The sequence below is a fragment of the Acanthaster planci genome, linkage group LG18 (assembly GCF_054643075.1).
Source record: "Acanthaster planci isolate LZ-2023a linkage group LG18, COTS_SCS, whole genome shotgun sequence".
Taxonomy (NCBI): Eukaryota; Metazoa; Echinodermata; class Asteroidea; order Valvatida; family Acanthasteridae; genus Acanthaster; species Acanthaster planci.
In genome coordinates this window covers 8,431,247-8,448,906 of record NC_141794.1, presented here as the reverse complement: position 1 = coordinate 8,448,906, position 17,660 = coordinate 8,431,247, and the positions used below count along the sequence as shown (strand labels likewise).

At 40.0% G+C, this 17,660-nt stretch overlaps 1 protein-coding gene across 4 annotated transcripts in view; it reads right to left on the bottom strand.

Moving 5' to 3' along the window:
- LOC110988519 (uncharacterized) overlaps window positions 1–17,660 on the bottom strand; it is a 98,371-nt gene that overhangs the window by 41,238 nt on the left and 39,473 nt on the right. For all 4 annotated transcript variants that reach the window (XM_087148796.1, XM_087148795.1, XM_087148798.1 and 1 more), the window contains one exon: window positions 8,811–8,963. In XM_087148796.1, coding sequence (XP_087004922.1) covers window positions 8,811–8,900 — 90 coding nt within the window. In that variant the 5' untranslated portion in view covers window positions 8,901–8,963. The remainder of the gene's footprint in view (window positions 1–8,810; window positions 8,964–17,660) is intronic.

Sequence of the window (17,660 nt, the reverse complement as noted above, 5' to 3'; positions counted from 1 at the left end):
AAGGGTCACGTGATTTGACCCATACAGAATCAATTGAAGACCACAGTTTATCCTGCCACTTGCTGCAAAAAGAATGTTGCAGGAGGCCACGGTTGATTTTATATGGATTTTTATAAATTTAACCGAATATTTAAATATTCAAAATTTAATAATAAATCAAGTCATGATGTCATTATGACATTATGACATAAATATTTCAGAATTATCTTTGTTTTATAGTTAGTGCTTGCTGTAACTGACGACGATCAATGATTAGTAAGGTATCAAAATAGTACCTCAAATAAGTGTACAAAGTCAATGGGCTGAAATAAATATTGAGAAATCAATAATAAATCACTTATGATGTCATCATGACTTCATTGTTCTAGGCACATCTTTGAACTAAGCTCCTTCAAAGATGTAAGTTTGATGAAGATCTGAAGTTGCAAAAGGACCAAAGTCAGTGGTGGAAGAAACCTGCACAAAACAAATGGGCTTTTGATTAAAAGAAGAAGAAGGAAGAAAACAAAACAGAACAAAAAGAAGGCCTTTTTCGCAAATTGCGAAAAAGCCAAAAATCACAAATTGAATTCATATGACATCATCATTTGGAATAATTCTTTTATCAGGGTCTTTGTTAAAACCATGTACAATGTCAATGGGCAATAAACACATATGCAGAAAAACTACTCCTTTAAGTTCATGTCACATGATTTGCGTCTAAACTGAAAAGTTTTTATGAAATATTACTTGATATTTTGACTCTTGAATATGTTCAGAATCGAATAACATAGCATAACATAAAACACACAATTTCCCTTTCATTCTGGGAGTAATCTTTAGCAGAGGTTAAGGATTACTCACTTATCAAGATTGATAATAGTGTGTTGTAGAAAAACATGTGCAAAACCTACAGGAAAAGACTACAACTTTAATCTCATGTCACTTGACCCCAAATGACATCACGGTTTTGATGTTATTCAGGCAGCATCTTGGGTTGATGGACTACATACCTATATGCTCTAAATACAAGGTCACTTCTTTAACTTTAGAAAATGTGCACAAAACCTGTGGAGAAAAACTGCACCTTTAAAGTCATGTCACATGATTTGCGCTTATATTATGAAATAATATTTGAAATTTTGGACTCTGGGGTATATTTGTAATCAAACAAAATGGAAAATTTAGTCTGATTTCTCTTTTGTTCTGATAGTAATTCTTGGTCCAAGTTGAGGACAATTCCACACCAACTGTGACATGAATGCCAAAATTCCTAATTGATTGTATAGTTTTTTCTCCACTATGGTTGGTTAGGGGTAGACCTATATTTAATGAATCTGAAAAGATTTTACCTCAGAATGTGTATTTTACTAATTATACTGTTGTCTGATTGTACACATGAGAGCAGAATGGCTAAAAACAAAGGTTGAAAAATGGTCCTACATGTAAGTGCCTGAGAAATGGGTGCAATCAGACTTCGGAAAAATCACTTTTCGGGTGATGATTTTGCTTTGTGGGAATAATTAAAAATGTAATTGGCTAACCCACAAAAAATTGAAAAGAAAGTGAAAGATTAGGGACCAGACAATAATTTAATTTGTGTTTCTGAAATCTCAATGATGTTGGTATGCATGCTATTGGGCCCTGAACAGTGCAGATTTTACACTGTTTTCAATGGGGCTTGAATTAGTGGACTTGTACCCCTCAGGATGAACACAGGTGGATATTAATGAGCACATGTTGAGCTGACTATATTTGGACAGCCCTGTAGAGTAAAATTTTATGTCTCTTTTCTGATATTCAGGTGAGTTTTCACATTTTTATCATTAAAAATTATCCTTGAGTATCGTAAATGAATTGCAAATGATTTAATTGTGTATTATTAAACAGTCGAGCCATAGTGGGTAGGCCTATATTAGCCTATAGAAAGTTTGAAGAAAACATGTTCAGTGTGTACACAGGCCAATAAATGTACCAGTACATTCCGTACATTTCCCAATATTTAAATATGAATCCATATTCTGGAAAAGAAATGAAAATTTAAAAACTAATCTAGTAATAAAGACTATATAGATTCTGTATCATTAGAGTTGATTAGATTATAATTTTAATGTGGCTATAATCAATAAACTAAATTGTAACATTCCTTTTCATGCATCAGTATAACCAATTTAGGCTGACCATCATTTTTTAACTCTGTTTGGTTTACCTTCTTATTAAATTTCTTTTACTGCATAATGCTTCATAATATTCATTTGATTATCATTTGTTAAGAAAAATAAATTAAAACTTCAAATTTCAGTAATTATAACAAAATTCAATGGTCCTGATTATTATTTTCAGAATGGGAAGACCAGTAAAGAGCGAGTCAGGGAGCATTGTAAGAGACTTAAAAACAATCCTGAAAAGCTTGAGCAACAAAAGAAGAAAGATGCCCTATGGAAAACACAAGAACGTTAGAAGACAAAAAAGACACCACAAGAACTTAGAACACCAATGTTCATAACAGAGTTCGAGCACTGATTGACCACTAGACGCTGCACTTCACAAAATCCAAGTCCATGTCAAAACTTTGAAAATTGCAAACCATGTTGCATGTTTTCATTGTCTTTTCCTCCCTCCACTAGATACTTCCAGCATTGCAACCCAATCACATAGGCTTACATGTACATTTACATACATGTACATGTATGCATAGGCCATCATTTCATGTAAGTCAGCAAAATGATGACTTATAGTAGAAGTCAGCCTTTGCGTAAGCCATCACAAATTTTGAGTCCTCAGGGTGCCAACTTAGCTGGAGTTTACTGTATTAGATGGTTGATTCTGCATTTAGAGGGTTTGGCCATGCAATACGCAAGATCTAGCTCGGCCCTGAGATAACCTGGCTTTGTGAAGGGTTCTTATCAGAGACCCAAGGCGACAAGTTAAATCTTAAACTGACTGCTTTCAGAGCCTGTTTCCTTGAAGAATGCACAATGAGCCAATCATCAAGAAGAAATAAAAAAAGATCTAAATATTCCATATCTGCAGAATAGATGCAACAGTTTTTGCTGATCTGGTAAACACCATTGGGGCTGTTGAGAGCCTGAACAGCAGAAAAGTAAACTTGTAAGTTCTGCTGTTGTACAGGAACTGAAGAAATTGAGTGTGCTCTTTGTAAATTGGGACATGAAGGTACTTATCCTGCAAGTCTAGTGAGGCTGCCTGGGCTTGTATTGTATGCTGTTTAATGGTTTCAGGTTAAGAATGGGAGGTCATTTGCCAGGGGTTTTCTTTGGTGTGAGGGGAGTGATGAAAGGAATCCTTGATTGGCATCTTCCGGTTGTACAAGGTGAATTGCTTTTGTGAAGTAAGGTTTGAATTTTGTTTAGAGAATGAGACGCTGTTGATGGAAAATGTAACTTCATTCGGTTGAGCGGGGTAGCAAGTTAGAACGAAACTAAGTTCTTACTAGGGAATATATCACTCCGCGTCATGGAGGTGCTTGAGCTGTGAGTCTCGGGTATATAAATCAGGGTGTGGCAAGAATGTGCCATCTGCAGTCCGACGGGCAAACACTACTTCATCATAGCAACTTATCCTTGTTATTTGCAAGGCTTTTTTCCCATGGGTTTTTACCCCCTCCCAGGTTTTTCCCATGAAGTTTTTCCAACCTACATGTACAAATAATACGAATGAAGTTGTGGTGATGATGGAAATTGTCATCGTATTTTTAATACGACAATTATTTATCACATGCTTTTAATTTATTTATTTGTCATGAACCATATCGTTTATACTTTGGTATAGGTATATCATTAAAATGATGATGATGATTGCATGGATTCCTTAGTAATCAATCCTAATGTTACACTGCAATGTACGGATTGCAGGGATAGTAAATGTTACCAGTCAGAAAGATTCAACGACATATAAAATCTTTTAAGCCACACTGAGAGACGAGTATTCTTAATTTTGAATCACTTAAATGGAAGAAGTAATAAATAAAAGGGGTGTGCATGCCTGTCGGTCGCCCTCCCAAAGTTGTGATCTAAATGTCATGGACTCATTAAGAATAAGAGTTGGACGGGCCAAAAATGCTGGTGGGGGCTGTTTGTAAACTCTAGAGTGTATCCCAGTCCGATGGTATTGAGAACCCACTTGCCTTGACAAAAAACGGCCCAAGTCTTTGCAAAATGTTTTGGGAGAGCCATCTACTGGCACTGAATAGGAGGCCACAGGTGTTGAGTAGTCATTTCCTTCAAGAACTTCTGCAGTGTCCGCCATAACTCCTCTTGGGATGAGGAGTGTATAAGGGGCGAAAGGTGCACCTTCGTGAAGATGAAGTGGCCTCCCTGGTCGAATTAGACTGCTCCGAGCTTGCCTGATTTGGCTGTTGCTAGACGTGGAAATTTGGCTATGTCCAGAAAAGGACTTCAGAGGTTTACAAGAATTGTTGTTTAGTAGAACCCCTGGGCTGCCTGTTTCCTTTGGCTGGCACATGTACAGTGTATGAGCTAGAGGTTTCCTGAAATTATTTCTACCAGTAGCTCCAAGCGCTTAGCCTATGCTTCCGCAACTTCTTGAAATTTGCCACGAAATACATGTAAATTGGCTCCCAAAAGGGGAAGAGAATCAAGTCGCGTCCTTGCCCTTCAGAAGGTAGAAAAATGGTACCTAGGTTATTAGCCCTACAGGCTGTGGTATCAAGCACTGGCAATGCGAATGAACTGATCTAAACAAATTTGAAGGCAGTCATCCAAACAACAAAAACCCATCTCCGTAGTTTCTGGAGAAACAATAGGGTCTGCCTGGAATGAACAGACTAAGAACTCTGACAGGAGTTGCAGAAGACAAGACACCAGCAGACCCATGCAAGCTGCTGTGTATATTTTTCCATATGTATCTTCAATTGTATTCCTTTCATGACTGGTAAATGGGGATTTATGCGACGCGTGGCTGGAGAAATTAGCTGTGATTTTATCTTTGACGGAGTCTGATATTGTCAGACTGTCAGAAAATCGTTTGGAGAGACCAAACATTTCTTGCCGCAAACAGCTGCCACTTTTTTTTACAGCCGCCATTGTTCTCATTGACACAACAGCAGTCAATAGGAAATGCCAGGAAATTTGGTTCCCATGAATCAAGTGGGCCTGTATGTTTTTTGAAAGAATGCCCACATTTAGGTTTGCTGCTCGGTCATCCGTCGGCGGTGTAAGCACTTGGACCATTTCCTTTATTAAGGAGTGTATCTTACGATCACAGGCTGAAAGTGTTTGTACTGTGGACAACGTTGCGATGTTCACTCTCAACAACATGACCTCCGTCACCCTTGGCTGGAGCCAAATGGCCCCGATCTGGTGCAGCTGAATGGGGGCGAGGTCAATTGTCAAGAATCTGAAGACAATTCATCTGAAGGGTAGAATGACACATGCCCATCCAACTCAAAAAATTCATCATCCCTGGCAGGGTCAACCATGACGGATTGCAAGCCGGTACACCCTCAGGCAGGAGTGTGAAAATAAGAAATCTAGCCCGTGTGAGCACTAGAGAAATAGAGGACAAAGGTACCAGACTAATCCGGGTACTAGGACCTGGGTGCTGTTGACTGTGGTATTAAAAACTAGCACTTGGGAGCGTTAGGTGGAGAAATATGCAAAAGTAAGGTTGAACGGGTAGGGGGGTCCCAGAAGTGGACTCAGTTTATTTCTCAGTGTCTGATTTTATTCCGAATTCGTACATCCATTAATCTTAGGCTAAATTCAAACTCCAGCAGTTGCCTCCAAACTTGTCCATTTACTCACAAGTGTCTCTCTATACTTAAAGCAGAATTACAGTGTTTACGGTTTTGCAGTTCAGGTTTAAAGTGTTATTACCATTTTATGTTTAAAGGGAGATGTCACATGTGGGTAATTCCAGAAATTAGAGGTCCATTTTTTTGTGTCCCTGTCACATCTGACATAAGATTGTATAAGTTCAGAACACATTTTCTAATTTCCAAAAGAGACGAATTGATGCAAATTACCTGCCAAACAAGCAATAATTCATTTCAATAGTTTGAAATCACTTCCGTGATATTTCGATGCCAAGTAGCAAAGGTCAGATGTAACAGGGACACAAAAATGACACACTTTTGGACCCCTAATTTCTGGAAATACCCATATGGCACTAGAAGCTTCTGTATATCTACCCACTTGCTGTGTAGGATTGTGTAATAATGCATTGTCTCAGAACACCAGGGCACTAATAAGCCAGTTTGTAATTACAGCATGTATGCTGCACTGGAAATGGGGCAAGGGTCTTAGGACACAAAACGGACCACTTCACCGTGCGTCCTGATCGGGCACCCTTCTATGATATTCGTTTGTGTATATTGTATGTTACATGCACAATTCAGCTAGAGCTCGATTTTCAGTTCTTTTCAATTTTTGGTAAATATTTACCATGGATGGGTGAAAATTAACCTGTGGACCACGGCCCGATTGACAGAGTTTTTAACCCTTCACATCGGGAAACGTCGACAGCTGCGGCTTTGTGTGAGGATTAGTGCATACCACACATACATTGTATTCATCATGTTTCAATGGGGCCTTCTGCTGGACAGCCTTGCATTCAGGGCATGCCACAGCCCAATAGTCACAGTAAAAATTTGATTTTGTAGGACATATTATTGCTTTTTGAGGGCTACTAAGGCCCTGCAGGGGAAAATGAGTGACATTTCTAAATCTTACCAATGTCCTTTCCATAAAAGTTATACAAAATATTTTGAAAATTATTTTGGGACACTATTCAGTATTATTTTTTAAATGACTGTACAGGATTGTAGGTTACCACAATGTTCATTCTGTTCTGGTTCTTCATTATTTTGTCTTCAGCATCTTCCCAATTTCAGAAAATTTCTTAAACGATCGTCCGTATCGACAGCAGCCCATTCATGCACACACAACCTACATGTATATGTAAATCAATTCATTTTATATACAAATGACCTTTTGCAACAGTTCATTTGCACATGCGCAGTTCGTAATTACAAAGTGGCTTATTCAATCCTCACTGGAAATTGTGTAAAACGTGCTGTAAAAAGTTCTGGATTCAATAATATGCAAGCAGACATTACTGGCATTTCTCAAACAAACATCAAACTACTGTCTTGTTCCTAGTCTTTCCGTTTGTCTTCAATTTTTCATGGTTAGCCAATGATTTGAAATTATTCACACAAAACAAACTCACCCACTGAAAAAGGATATTTCTGAAGCCTGCTCGCAGCCCTGTATCAAATGGTTTCCCTCTACTTTCTCAGGCACTGAAGACCACTTTTCATCCTCATTCTATCAAGTATACCCGCAGATCAAAGCCCCAAAGGAAAGGAATTGATCCTGGCCTATATTTCCACAGTCCTTCCATTTTGGGCTAAAAGAATCTCCTTTTCAAAAGAAACTGTGGGGGTACTTTCAATACTAAATAAATGAGCTCAGTAGAAATTATCACTTGAATTAGTGCACTGTACCTCACATGTGCATGTACATCTTGTTTAATTGCTACTTTAAACAAGGCAGACTTGGCCGTTTTATCAGATCTGTAGTTGGTTTATATGCCAGGGAAAATGCAGAAGAATATAGAAGAGACATAAAGAAAATGTTGTCAGCACAAATGAGAACAGGGCATATGCACCATCTCTTGGTGAAGAATCAAATTCAAAACAGAAGACGAATGGGGGGTCATGTTGAATTTCATCATACTGCTGACTGGCAAAATGTGACATTCAGGTAGTCTTGTACCGTGAATAAACGTTCCATTGCAGTTAGAAAGTCTAAGTAGGAATACGCAGTAGACTGACACAAAGAAATGTGGCGGTAACAGTTTGCAGTGCCATAGAGAAAAAGTCCAATGGAAACACAGCTTAAGGGAGACCCAGAAGTGGGCATCAGGGCTTTACCAACACATACAAGCACATGTACATGTAGCTATACTCTCCTATCATCATTATCTACCAAAGAAACACATCCTTAAGACAACGAGATTTTTCTTGCCAAAAACTGAACGCAGTATTTATATGTATTTCGGTAAACAGGTATATGATTTCATGGATATTTCCCAGAGCGACCAATTAAGTTTACTGACAACATCTGACTCTGTAATTTGTCAAACAATGTTATTCAATCGAATTCAAACCATGACCATACATTTTTGGTGAGGAATATTCAAGTCGGTCTCGTCCAGTCCAAAACATTTATCACGCAATTTATTTATGTTTTTTTTTTCAGTTTTGTGAAACTGTACATTTACGTCCTCAGTGCAAGATATAAAAGTCACAGGCGGTGATACGCAGTGAATGGTACTAGATTATTCAATCTCTATTGAGAATTTGGTAACAGCTTTTAGTCAACTTGGGGATAAATACTCTCAACAAGGTGTTTGAATATGTTAGGCAAACTTTGAAAATAAATGATAAAAAGACTGCATGTACATCGGTTTTTCAAATATCACATGACATTCATCTTGGATGAATTTCTACATTAGTTCCTTGAATTGTAATGAAAGAATAGCCAGGAAAACTTTGATATTATGTGAATACAGTTTATTGTAACATTTGTACATTTGTGCATGTACATGTAAACCCTCATCAGGAGGGTGTTATTTTATAATTATTTCCTTCACAAGTTTTTAAAAACAAAAACCAGTCAAATTTCGATAACATGCCTGACAGCAATAGGTTGCACTTCATGAGCAGGGAGACTCGGACCTTGACAGACTAACTTGTGTGAAAAATGTGAGTGTGCACTTTCAGCTGTACATACTACAAGCATAATTCAAAAAGAAGTTAAATTCAAATTTGTACAGTCACTTACTTTACAAGTAGCAAAGTAGATTTCCTCATTAAACTGATAGGCGACCAAATTCTGTTCTTCATATGTAGTTGCTAATCGTACAAACATCATCCAACTACATGCATTTTCACTGCTGAGGTCTAATGCAGCCACTTCTTTACCATTTTTAAACACCTGTAAAAATAAACAGAAAACTATTTATTAAAGTGCTGTGAAGCTCTGAAATGTTGCATTTTTCATGTTGTTGCAAAAACTAAACAGTCAGGCCTAACGGGTAGCTGTACAGGCCTGCTGCCTTTGTGCTTTGGAAGGACAAACGTCATACATTTTATAATGTATTGTAAATGCAATGTAACTATGTTGGTGAAATAAGCCGTTATTCATTCTTGTTCAACAAAAAGATACATCACAATCAAGATAGGCATTGGGAGAACAAAATCAATAAAAGTCACTGTGGTCAAAGACCTGTCATCCATCTAGATGTGGAGATTTAAATAAAAACTGTATTAACCCTAACTCCCTACGGTGTGTGCAAAATCATATTAAAATTGGAAGATTCAGATCTGTTAGGGTTAATTCAAACAAAATCAGCTCCTTACAGACTGGATTTCTGCCTATGTGTATTTCAAACCACACTTGCTTACACCGTGCCCTGTATGTGTAAATTGAATCGCTGTTTCACGCGTATTACAGTGCATGAAAATTGGAAAGCGCTCTATCTTTGAAAAGTGTTGGATGTGGTACTACAGTTCCCCTTTTACAAAATATTGTTGTGTTGGCCCACAAATGCCAACAGCAGGTTTTCCCCAAAATATAAAAAAGCTGGAATTCCAGCAATTGCTGAAATGATGGTATCCCTGAGGATAGAAATACGCATATGGATCTGGATGTAGAACAAAATGGAAGCAGGGAGTTATCAATGACTTTACTGAATTCTAGTCAGTGAAGAAGAATACAGGTACAGAAAGAAGCTCATCTATAAGAACAGAAAAGTCAACAAAATAGAAGGCCAAATTTGATAAGATCTTTACTATCTTGAAAGGTGTGAGGCTTCAACTGGTTCAAATTCATATTTTCATTTGTGCAACCAGTGGGGTGTTTCATACAACTTTACAATTAATCTCATCTCCAAAAATCAATCTTATAAAAACAATTAATCTTAAACTCTCAAACTTGCAATTGATCTTATCTCTGTTTCATAAAGAAAGTTACAATCAATATCAAATGTAACCTCACTCTAATCAATTGTAACTTCACACATGGTCAAAAATCAAATGTAAGAGCAAAACAAGTAATCTTATGTGAGTTGTTTTGGCGGGGAAATTAAAATTGTTTTCAACAGTGTCTGTATGTGTGTGACACTGCTTTACAGGATTATTTACCTTTTGTAAACCTGTCTTGTGGGGATAGACAGTTGCCCTTTGTGTTGCAAAGGACACTAATTCTTTTGACAAGCTGCAGTTGCTTACTTAACCTTAAATAATGTGCACTTATCGATTCCTCAAAAAAAAAAAAGCCTGCCAGTCGATTATATACTGTTTCTTTATGTTTAATTGTTTCTCATTTCCTTCAGAGGGCCCATGTCACCGCAATAGCAGTCACTGAGCAAGTCAACAGACAACTATAGTATACAGATTGTGCCAGAGAAGGCGTGTGATATCGTTGTTGCTTGCTGTGTGCTATTCAACATAAACAAGCACCTGCAGGAAACTGAAGATGACCAGCAGGAGCATGAAGAAGATGCTGCTGATGTAAACAATATTGAAGATGATGACATGGTGCTGTTGCAACAGCAGAGATTGTTCACAATTTCTTTGGTTAGGAAATTCAATTGACCATCACACGTATTTCGTAAGAATAAGTAAATTCACATATTGGCATATCCTGTATAATTATAAAAACTCTTCATATCATATTTTCAACCAATTCTTGGTAATAAGCAGTATGTAACACTTTCTAAATTTCTGTTCTTCAGTTGAAAGTACATTTCAAGAACAACAATATCCAAACTATTCGTTAATTACTGCATGGAATTACAGAGAGTTGATGCTGACAGAGATTGTAGGCATGCTAAGATACCCCTCTGAACATCCAAATGTTACTATCTCAACGTAAAAAAAAAAGGAAAATATGGTACATATCCCTCAAGGATTAACAGAGTGTTGTATGTGAGGAACCGTGCTAGCGAACACATGCCATATTGCTGCAAGCTGGCACCTTGGCAGTAGTTTCCCTGTTTGCACGCCGCGGGGACAAGATATTAAATTGGCAACATTCTGGCTGGAAAACTGTAAAAGGTACCAAATTTTAGCACTGTTTTGTGAGAGATTTGACATAATATTTTCAGTGTGTTTAGAATATGATCAAGGACACACGCTACCGTGAGGATCAACACAAATATTGCCATCCATGCGGCTGTATATATTTCCACAAAGACTGCACTTGCCATGCTTACAGGAAATCGCTCAGCCCGACCGCACTGTACCCGGTCTGGAAAATACTCCCAAAATGTCAGGCCAACATGTAGTTTGGCATATTGCTGGATCCAGTTCATGAATCAAATGAAACTTCAAAGTCAGTATTAGATTTTTAGATTTTCCTCCTGCAGACGTAGTTTATACCCCGGGCAATGATTCTGATGAACTTGGATGGCAAATAGAAGAGGGAGACTCCAAGAATTTTGAAGAATTTGTCCGGTCAACATTGGCCAAGATTGTCAATGGCCAAAAGCAGCTTGAACTGAAGTTTGCTGAGTCTATCGAGTTTAATAGTGAAAGAACCGTTAATCTTCAGAAGGCGAGAGCAGATTTGGAGAAAGATTTGAGCGCTCTGAAACTGGAGGTATTCCTCTCTGATGACCCGGGTGGCCAAGCAAACATCTGAAATCAATAAACAGGAGCGGTTCTCCAGTCGAAATAACTTCGGAGTCATAGGCATGGATGGAAAGGAGGGGTAGAATTGCACAACTTTGAGAATATCCTGGCACGTGAGTTTGGCTGAAGTGAGCTACCGAGAATTGAGTGTGCTCATTGGGACGGTCGAGGCAAGAACGGCAAACCACCGCGTATTTTAGTGAAAATGCTTTCATTTCAAGATAAAGTTAAGGTTCTCCGCGAATGCCATCAAGCTTTGGATGGCTCCGTCTTGTACATCCTTGATGACTTGACTGCCCAAGACTGGCAAGAAAAAGCAAGGTGGAAGAACGAGGTCAAGGCTCTCTACGAACAGAAACAGGGTGTTACAATTATGTCATGATTTTGGTTTGGTTGATGTGTGGAAAATTCATAATCCTGACCTGCGTAGATATACATGAAGACAGCATGATTCTCTTAAGCAATCTAGATTAGACTTTTTAACTTCAGCCGAACTTAACTCGAAATTGATTAGCTGTGATATTAAACCTGGTTAAAGATCGGATCATTCCTTAATCGATATTCTTCTTGGTTTTAATAATATGGAACGAGGTAATGGTTACTGGAAATTCAACAATTCTTCACTTTCTGATCCTGCATATGTGGGACTAGTTAGAACTACCATACGCGAAGTGGTGAAGGATTATGCAGCTTTTCCTTATCAACCTGATAACCTTAAAAACATCCACCTCAGAGATTTCCCAAAATCCAACAGGATTTTCTATTCTAGTAAGAAAACACTCACCTCTGTTTACCTACATCTGCATAGCAGCGTGCATGCGCGTCAAACCTCGATGAAAAAGGTCGCCCAAGCCACACCCTCTGCGCCCACTGCATGTCCCCCCATAAAAGGCTGCGTAGAACTAAGGCTCGTCCTAGTTTTTTTTTTTTTTTAGGTCTCTTCATTTTATTAATTTGGAATAGGGAGGGATGGTAAACAGAGGTGAGTGTTTTCTTACTAGAATGGAAAATCCTGTTGGATTTGGGGAATTCCATTACAGAAAACATCTCACCTCTGTTTACCTACATTTGCAGAATAGCACCGTAAGTAACAATTTGGGAGGAAGGGACATGCCGGGTAATATGAAATATTACCCTGCATGTCCCTTCCTCCCAAAAATATGAAAAAGGTTGTTTAGACATACTCGGAAGCTGCCTATCTAGTTGCGAGAAACGGTAGCTTTCTGGGGTGTACAGGCTGCTGATCGGCTGACCTGCTTGAGGGTTTTCCTGCTCAAGACACCCTCTGCTTGAACCACATCCTTCAGGTAGCATGAACTGAAGGTGGTTAAATTCTCCCTGCAGGTCGTTTTCAGTATGCCTGAAACAGAAACTCCAAGCTGGTGGCAGAGGATGTTGATGCGCTGCTTGTTTCCTGGGCACCTGATTTTGATCCTCGTTATTGAGAGGGCTTACACGTATTATTGCCTCCGATCTCATTTGAGCGACCGTGGTCACAGAGGCCGGGTGATGTAGTTGGACGGTCGTGATGAACAACTGCTTAATGTCACCTCGTAGGGTCAGCAAACGAGCGAAGAAATGTGTGGAAGCTCTTGAATGGGACACCACCATAAATCCCCCGCCATTGTTGAAATCACTGTCAACCTTGGGATGAAGGTACATATATCTAAGGAACAGAAACCAGTTAAATGATCTGTGGAAAGAAACCCCATGTTACTGAGGCATACGCCTCTAGGTTGCCGGTGAAGGTGGACTGGTTCTGTGGACTAGGCACAGAATTGGCCTCCTTGTGAATTGTTTGGGCAGCCATCAAAAATACCGCTTTAAAGGTTGGTTGATGAAGCGTACCAGCCTCTGTTGGATCAATGTCAGACTTGGGATACAATGATGCCCTGATCCCCTCAATGTTTGTAGGGGGAAAACCCTGATGATAGGAGAAGCTGAAGAATGGGGATAGCCATAATCTTGTACTACTTCGGAAAGTGGAGAAGACAGCTACCATAAGCCTGCCTGTAGGGCTCCACTGGTGTTGAGCTAACTAGGCAGAATCTACTTTTCAAAGTTCAGTTACTCTGAGGGAGACTATGAAAGCATCCAAGCACACAAATGAAGGGAGGCTCTATCCAGATGAGCCATTGGAGACTAAGGTTGGTTCAGGAGGTCTCAGCAGTTGAGGGGCCTGACTAAAGAATGAATAAATTATGCATGTATGCCTATGAGGCAAGGGAACAAAGGCTGTTGTGGCCAAAATGAAGTAAAGTGAGCATTCTGGATAATTCTCTCTCTCATGAGTAACTTGAGTATTCATTATAATAGAAAGGGGAGGTGAAGGCATGAATTCCCCTCACTGAGGTTGAGCAAAAATGAAGGGATCAAACTGTGGAACTTTTTCCCACAAATAACTGGAAGTACCCCTTATTGAATTCCCCTCAACTGTGGTTGAGCAAAAATGAGGGAATAAAAACTATGGGACATTCCTAAAACCTCTGTCTCTAACAAGCAAATGGCATGAGTTTCCCTAACTGAGATTGAGCAACAAATGAAGGGATCAATCTTTGGGAATGAAGTTGCCCTGTGGTGAGGCCTCAACAGAAGAAGTCTTCCTCTGACCAGTGGTGGCTTGAAGAGAGAAACAATACCAAAATGACAAGGGTCCATCCTGTCTGCGGTCTAGAGGCGGAAGGCCTCAAGTAACGTGGTCTGGCAGAACTTGTTATCAAACGGAACAACAGGCTACAGCCATAGCTGTAGAAGGGCAAGCACCACTACGCCTCAAATACAACCTCACAAAATACTGGAAGGGCAAGGAGGCCAACTGAGATGGCACCCAGGATGTTTTGAAAATGTGTGTGGTCATCATCTCAAGAGGGCGCTAACTTTGATATTACCACCCCCCCCCATTATATAAACCCTCCTATGCTGAAGTCGTTCTTTGGGTCACTTGATAAACACCTCAAAGAAGCACAGCTGTGTTGTGTGGTGCACTGCACAAACTCTCCCTCACAGGAATATCAGATTGCACTTTTGTGCTGCCCAACAACTGTGCTTCACTGTTTCATATGCATCATTGTGCAGTAAACCAAATGCAGTGAAGAGGACTGCACAAAAGACCCTTGGTCATTTTGTGCTGGCAACCACCTGTGAACACACTGAACCTGTGCATGTTTGTATTCCATGTAGAAAAAAAAGAAGCTGACATGTTTGAAGCTTACCTACATGTACAGTACATTGCGATTGAAAGTTAACACCAAAATGAGAAACATTTTTCACATTTTTTCTCTTCCCAGGGAATTCCTTTTCCCGCGATTGCGCTGCATGGACCGGACAGCTTGCCTGAGAAAATCGCTACTAGACTACAACAGCACACTCCATGTGGTGAGTTGGCCCCAACCGGCCCCAAGCGCAGCGCAGCCTGCGTAATAGTCTCTTCACTGCATAATAGCCGTGCGCGTGTGGCAAGTGTGGAACATTTTCACTGCACAATGCTTCTCGTTTTTGCAAGTTTCCGCATGATTTTGGAACCTTTTGCACTGCTTTTGCAAAATTTTCACACTGCTTTCGCACACTGTTTTTTTCTCAATGTTTTCACAAAAGTTTCACACCTTGTTCACAAAAGATTCACACCGTTTTTGCATGATTTTCGCACTGTTTTTGCACGTCGTTTGCCCCTTTTGCATCCAATTCGCCGCGAATTCACAGGGGGGAAAAGTTGTGGTTAAAATGTGAAATGCGAATTCCTTTCGCTTTTTTCCCATTCCTTTTCGCAGTGTTAACTTTCAAATGCTCTGTCATCACTGTAAAGTGATAGATTAGCCAGCTAAGGAAAAAGGAGGCCATCTTCATCAGCGGATGAATGACAGGAGAAAGGGTTCCGACCACCGACCCCAAAATGTCAACGGGGATGTCGAATCGACCATGATCCAACGAGTGAGAGCAAGGCCGTGAACGGGCGCGAACATCGCGCTGAAGTCCCGTGCGGTGGTAGGCCTACTGCTGGGGCAGGTAACATGGTATTGCAGTTGGCAAAACGACGCTGAGAAATGGTTCCACGATTTGGAGAGACAGTTACATCGTGGGCCATTGCAAAGGGTGAAGGAATCTGGCTGAGAAAATGAGAATAGTTCTCTGCAAACACTGCTGGAAGATCTGGATGCCCGTAATACTGATGGGCTAGAGTCGTTTGAAGAGTAAGACCAAGCACTTGGATGAGAACGAGGTTGAAGCTGTTGCATCTAAGCTGTATCTGCAATAAAAAGGTTGCCGTCCACATGGCTAAAAATGTGCTGCCGACTTGAGGCAGTGGTGGTGCCCCGGGCCTCTGTGACTAAGCGGCGGTGACCGGACGTTCAGATGACTGCTTTGCATCGAGTGCCGGGCCCCGCTGTGCCGCACGCACCTGGAGGTTAGACTCTGTTGCTGCCATGTGCTCACCTAGGCTACCGAAGGTGTGCGGAACCTGCCGGGGAGAAGCCTTGTTAGGTGGTGGTCGTGGGCTCGGCCCTGGGGAATTTCCACTCATAAAACACAACAGAGTAGATTCCGTCGATACGATAAAAATGATATACTTGGAGGGCCGATCAGGCTTGGAGGAACCGGGGGATTTGCCCGGAACGTGGCTTGAACTATAGCTAGAACTTCCAGTCCTGTGTCCGGCGGTCTCTGCCATTTTTAAACAGAAAATAGCGAGGTTGCGTGTAAACGTGGAACTCTATACTAAATTGTCGACTACACACGTCGCTGAAAAAACTAGGACAAGTCTTAGTTCTACGCAGACTTTTATGGGGGGACATGCAGTGGGCACGGAGGTTGTGGCTTGGGCGACCTTTTCAGCGAGGTTTGACGCGCATGCGCGCTGATATGCAAATGCAGATGTGAGATGTTTTCTGTAATGGAAATTCAGTTCACAATCAATAATCAGTTTTTTTCGAAATGCTTCTTTAACAAATTTATTCTAGGACTGTTTCTTTTGCTGCTTGGAAAAAGAAAGAAGCTCGTAAAGCCAAGCGCAAACTCAAGAGTGAAATCTCTGATTTGAATAACAAAGTGTGTGAAAGAAATCTTGAGGCAGTGGAAGCTCTCAATAGTAAACAGGTGGAGCTTCTTAGCTTGCGTCAGGTCAAAATGGAGGGTGTTTTAATCAGGTCCAAGACACGATGGATGGAGCAGGGGGAAAAGCCTTCAAAGTATTTTCATAATCTGGAGAAATGCAATTTTGTTAAAAAAATCTATTTGTTGTATTGTTAAAGAGGGCAATTGTACCTTGACTCGAAGTGAGGATATCCTTGTAGAAGCAAGAGAGTTTTATAAGAAGCTTTATTCTGTTCGTGAAATTAATGTTGAGGTTTCCTTAAAGCCAATTTTTGTGGAGGCAGCGAGAAATGTTCTTACTAAAGATATGCGGGACCACATGGAAGGTCTATTAATTAATGAAGAAATTACTAAAGCTTTGAATGGTTGTAAATTGGAAAATCTCCTGGCTCTGACGGATTCAGTTTCAACTTTCACAAGATTTTTGGCGATGATATACAGTGGTGTCTTTTAAGGTCTTTGAATTTTGCGTATGAGTCTGGTCAGCTTTCGGTGACCCAGAGAATGGTATCATTACTTTGTTGCCAAAAGGGGATAAACCTCGCCAGTTTATGAAAAATTAGCGACCTATCACCTTGTTGAATACCTCATATAAAATTGCCTTTGCCTGTATTGCTGAGAGGCTGAAACAGTGCCTTTCTCATGTAATCAATGACAGTCAAAAAGGCTTTATGACATGTCACTTCATTGATGAAAACATCCGTATGATGTACGATTTACTTAATTTTACAGAGACTAATGATATTCCCGGTGTCATGCTCTCTATCGATTTTGAAAAAGCTTTTGGTTCAGTTTCACATGATTTTATTTATAGCGTTTTAAATGACTTTAATGTTGGTCCATCAATTATTCGATGGATTAAACTGTTTTATAATCACGCTTCCTCTTCAGTTTAGGTTAATGGGTTTCT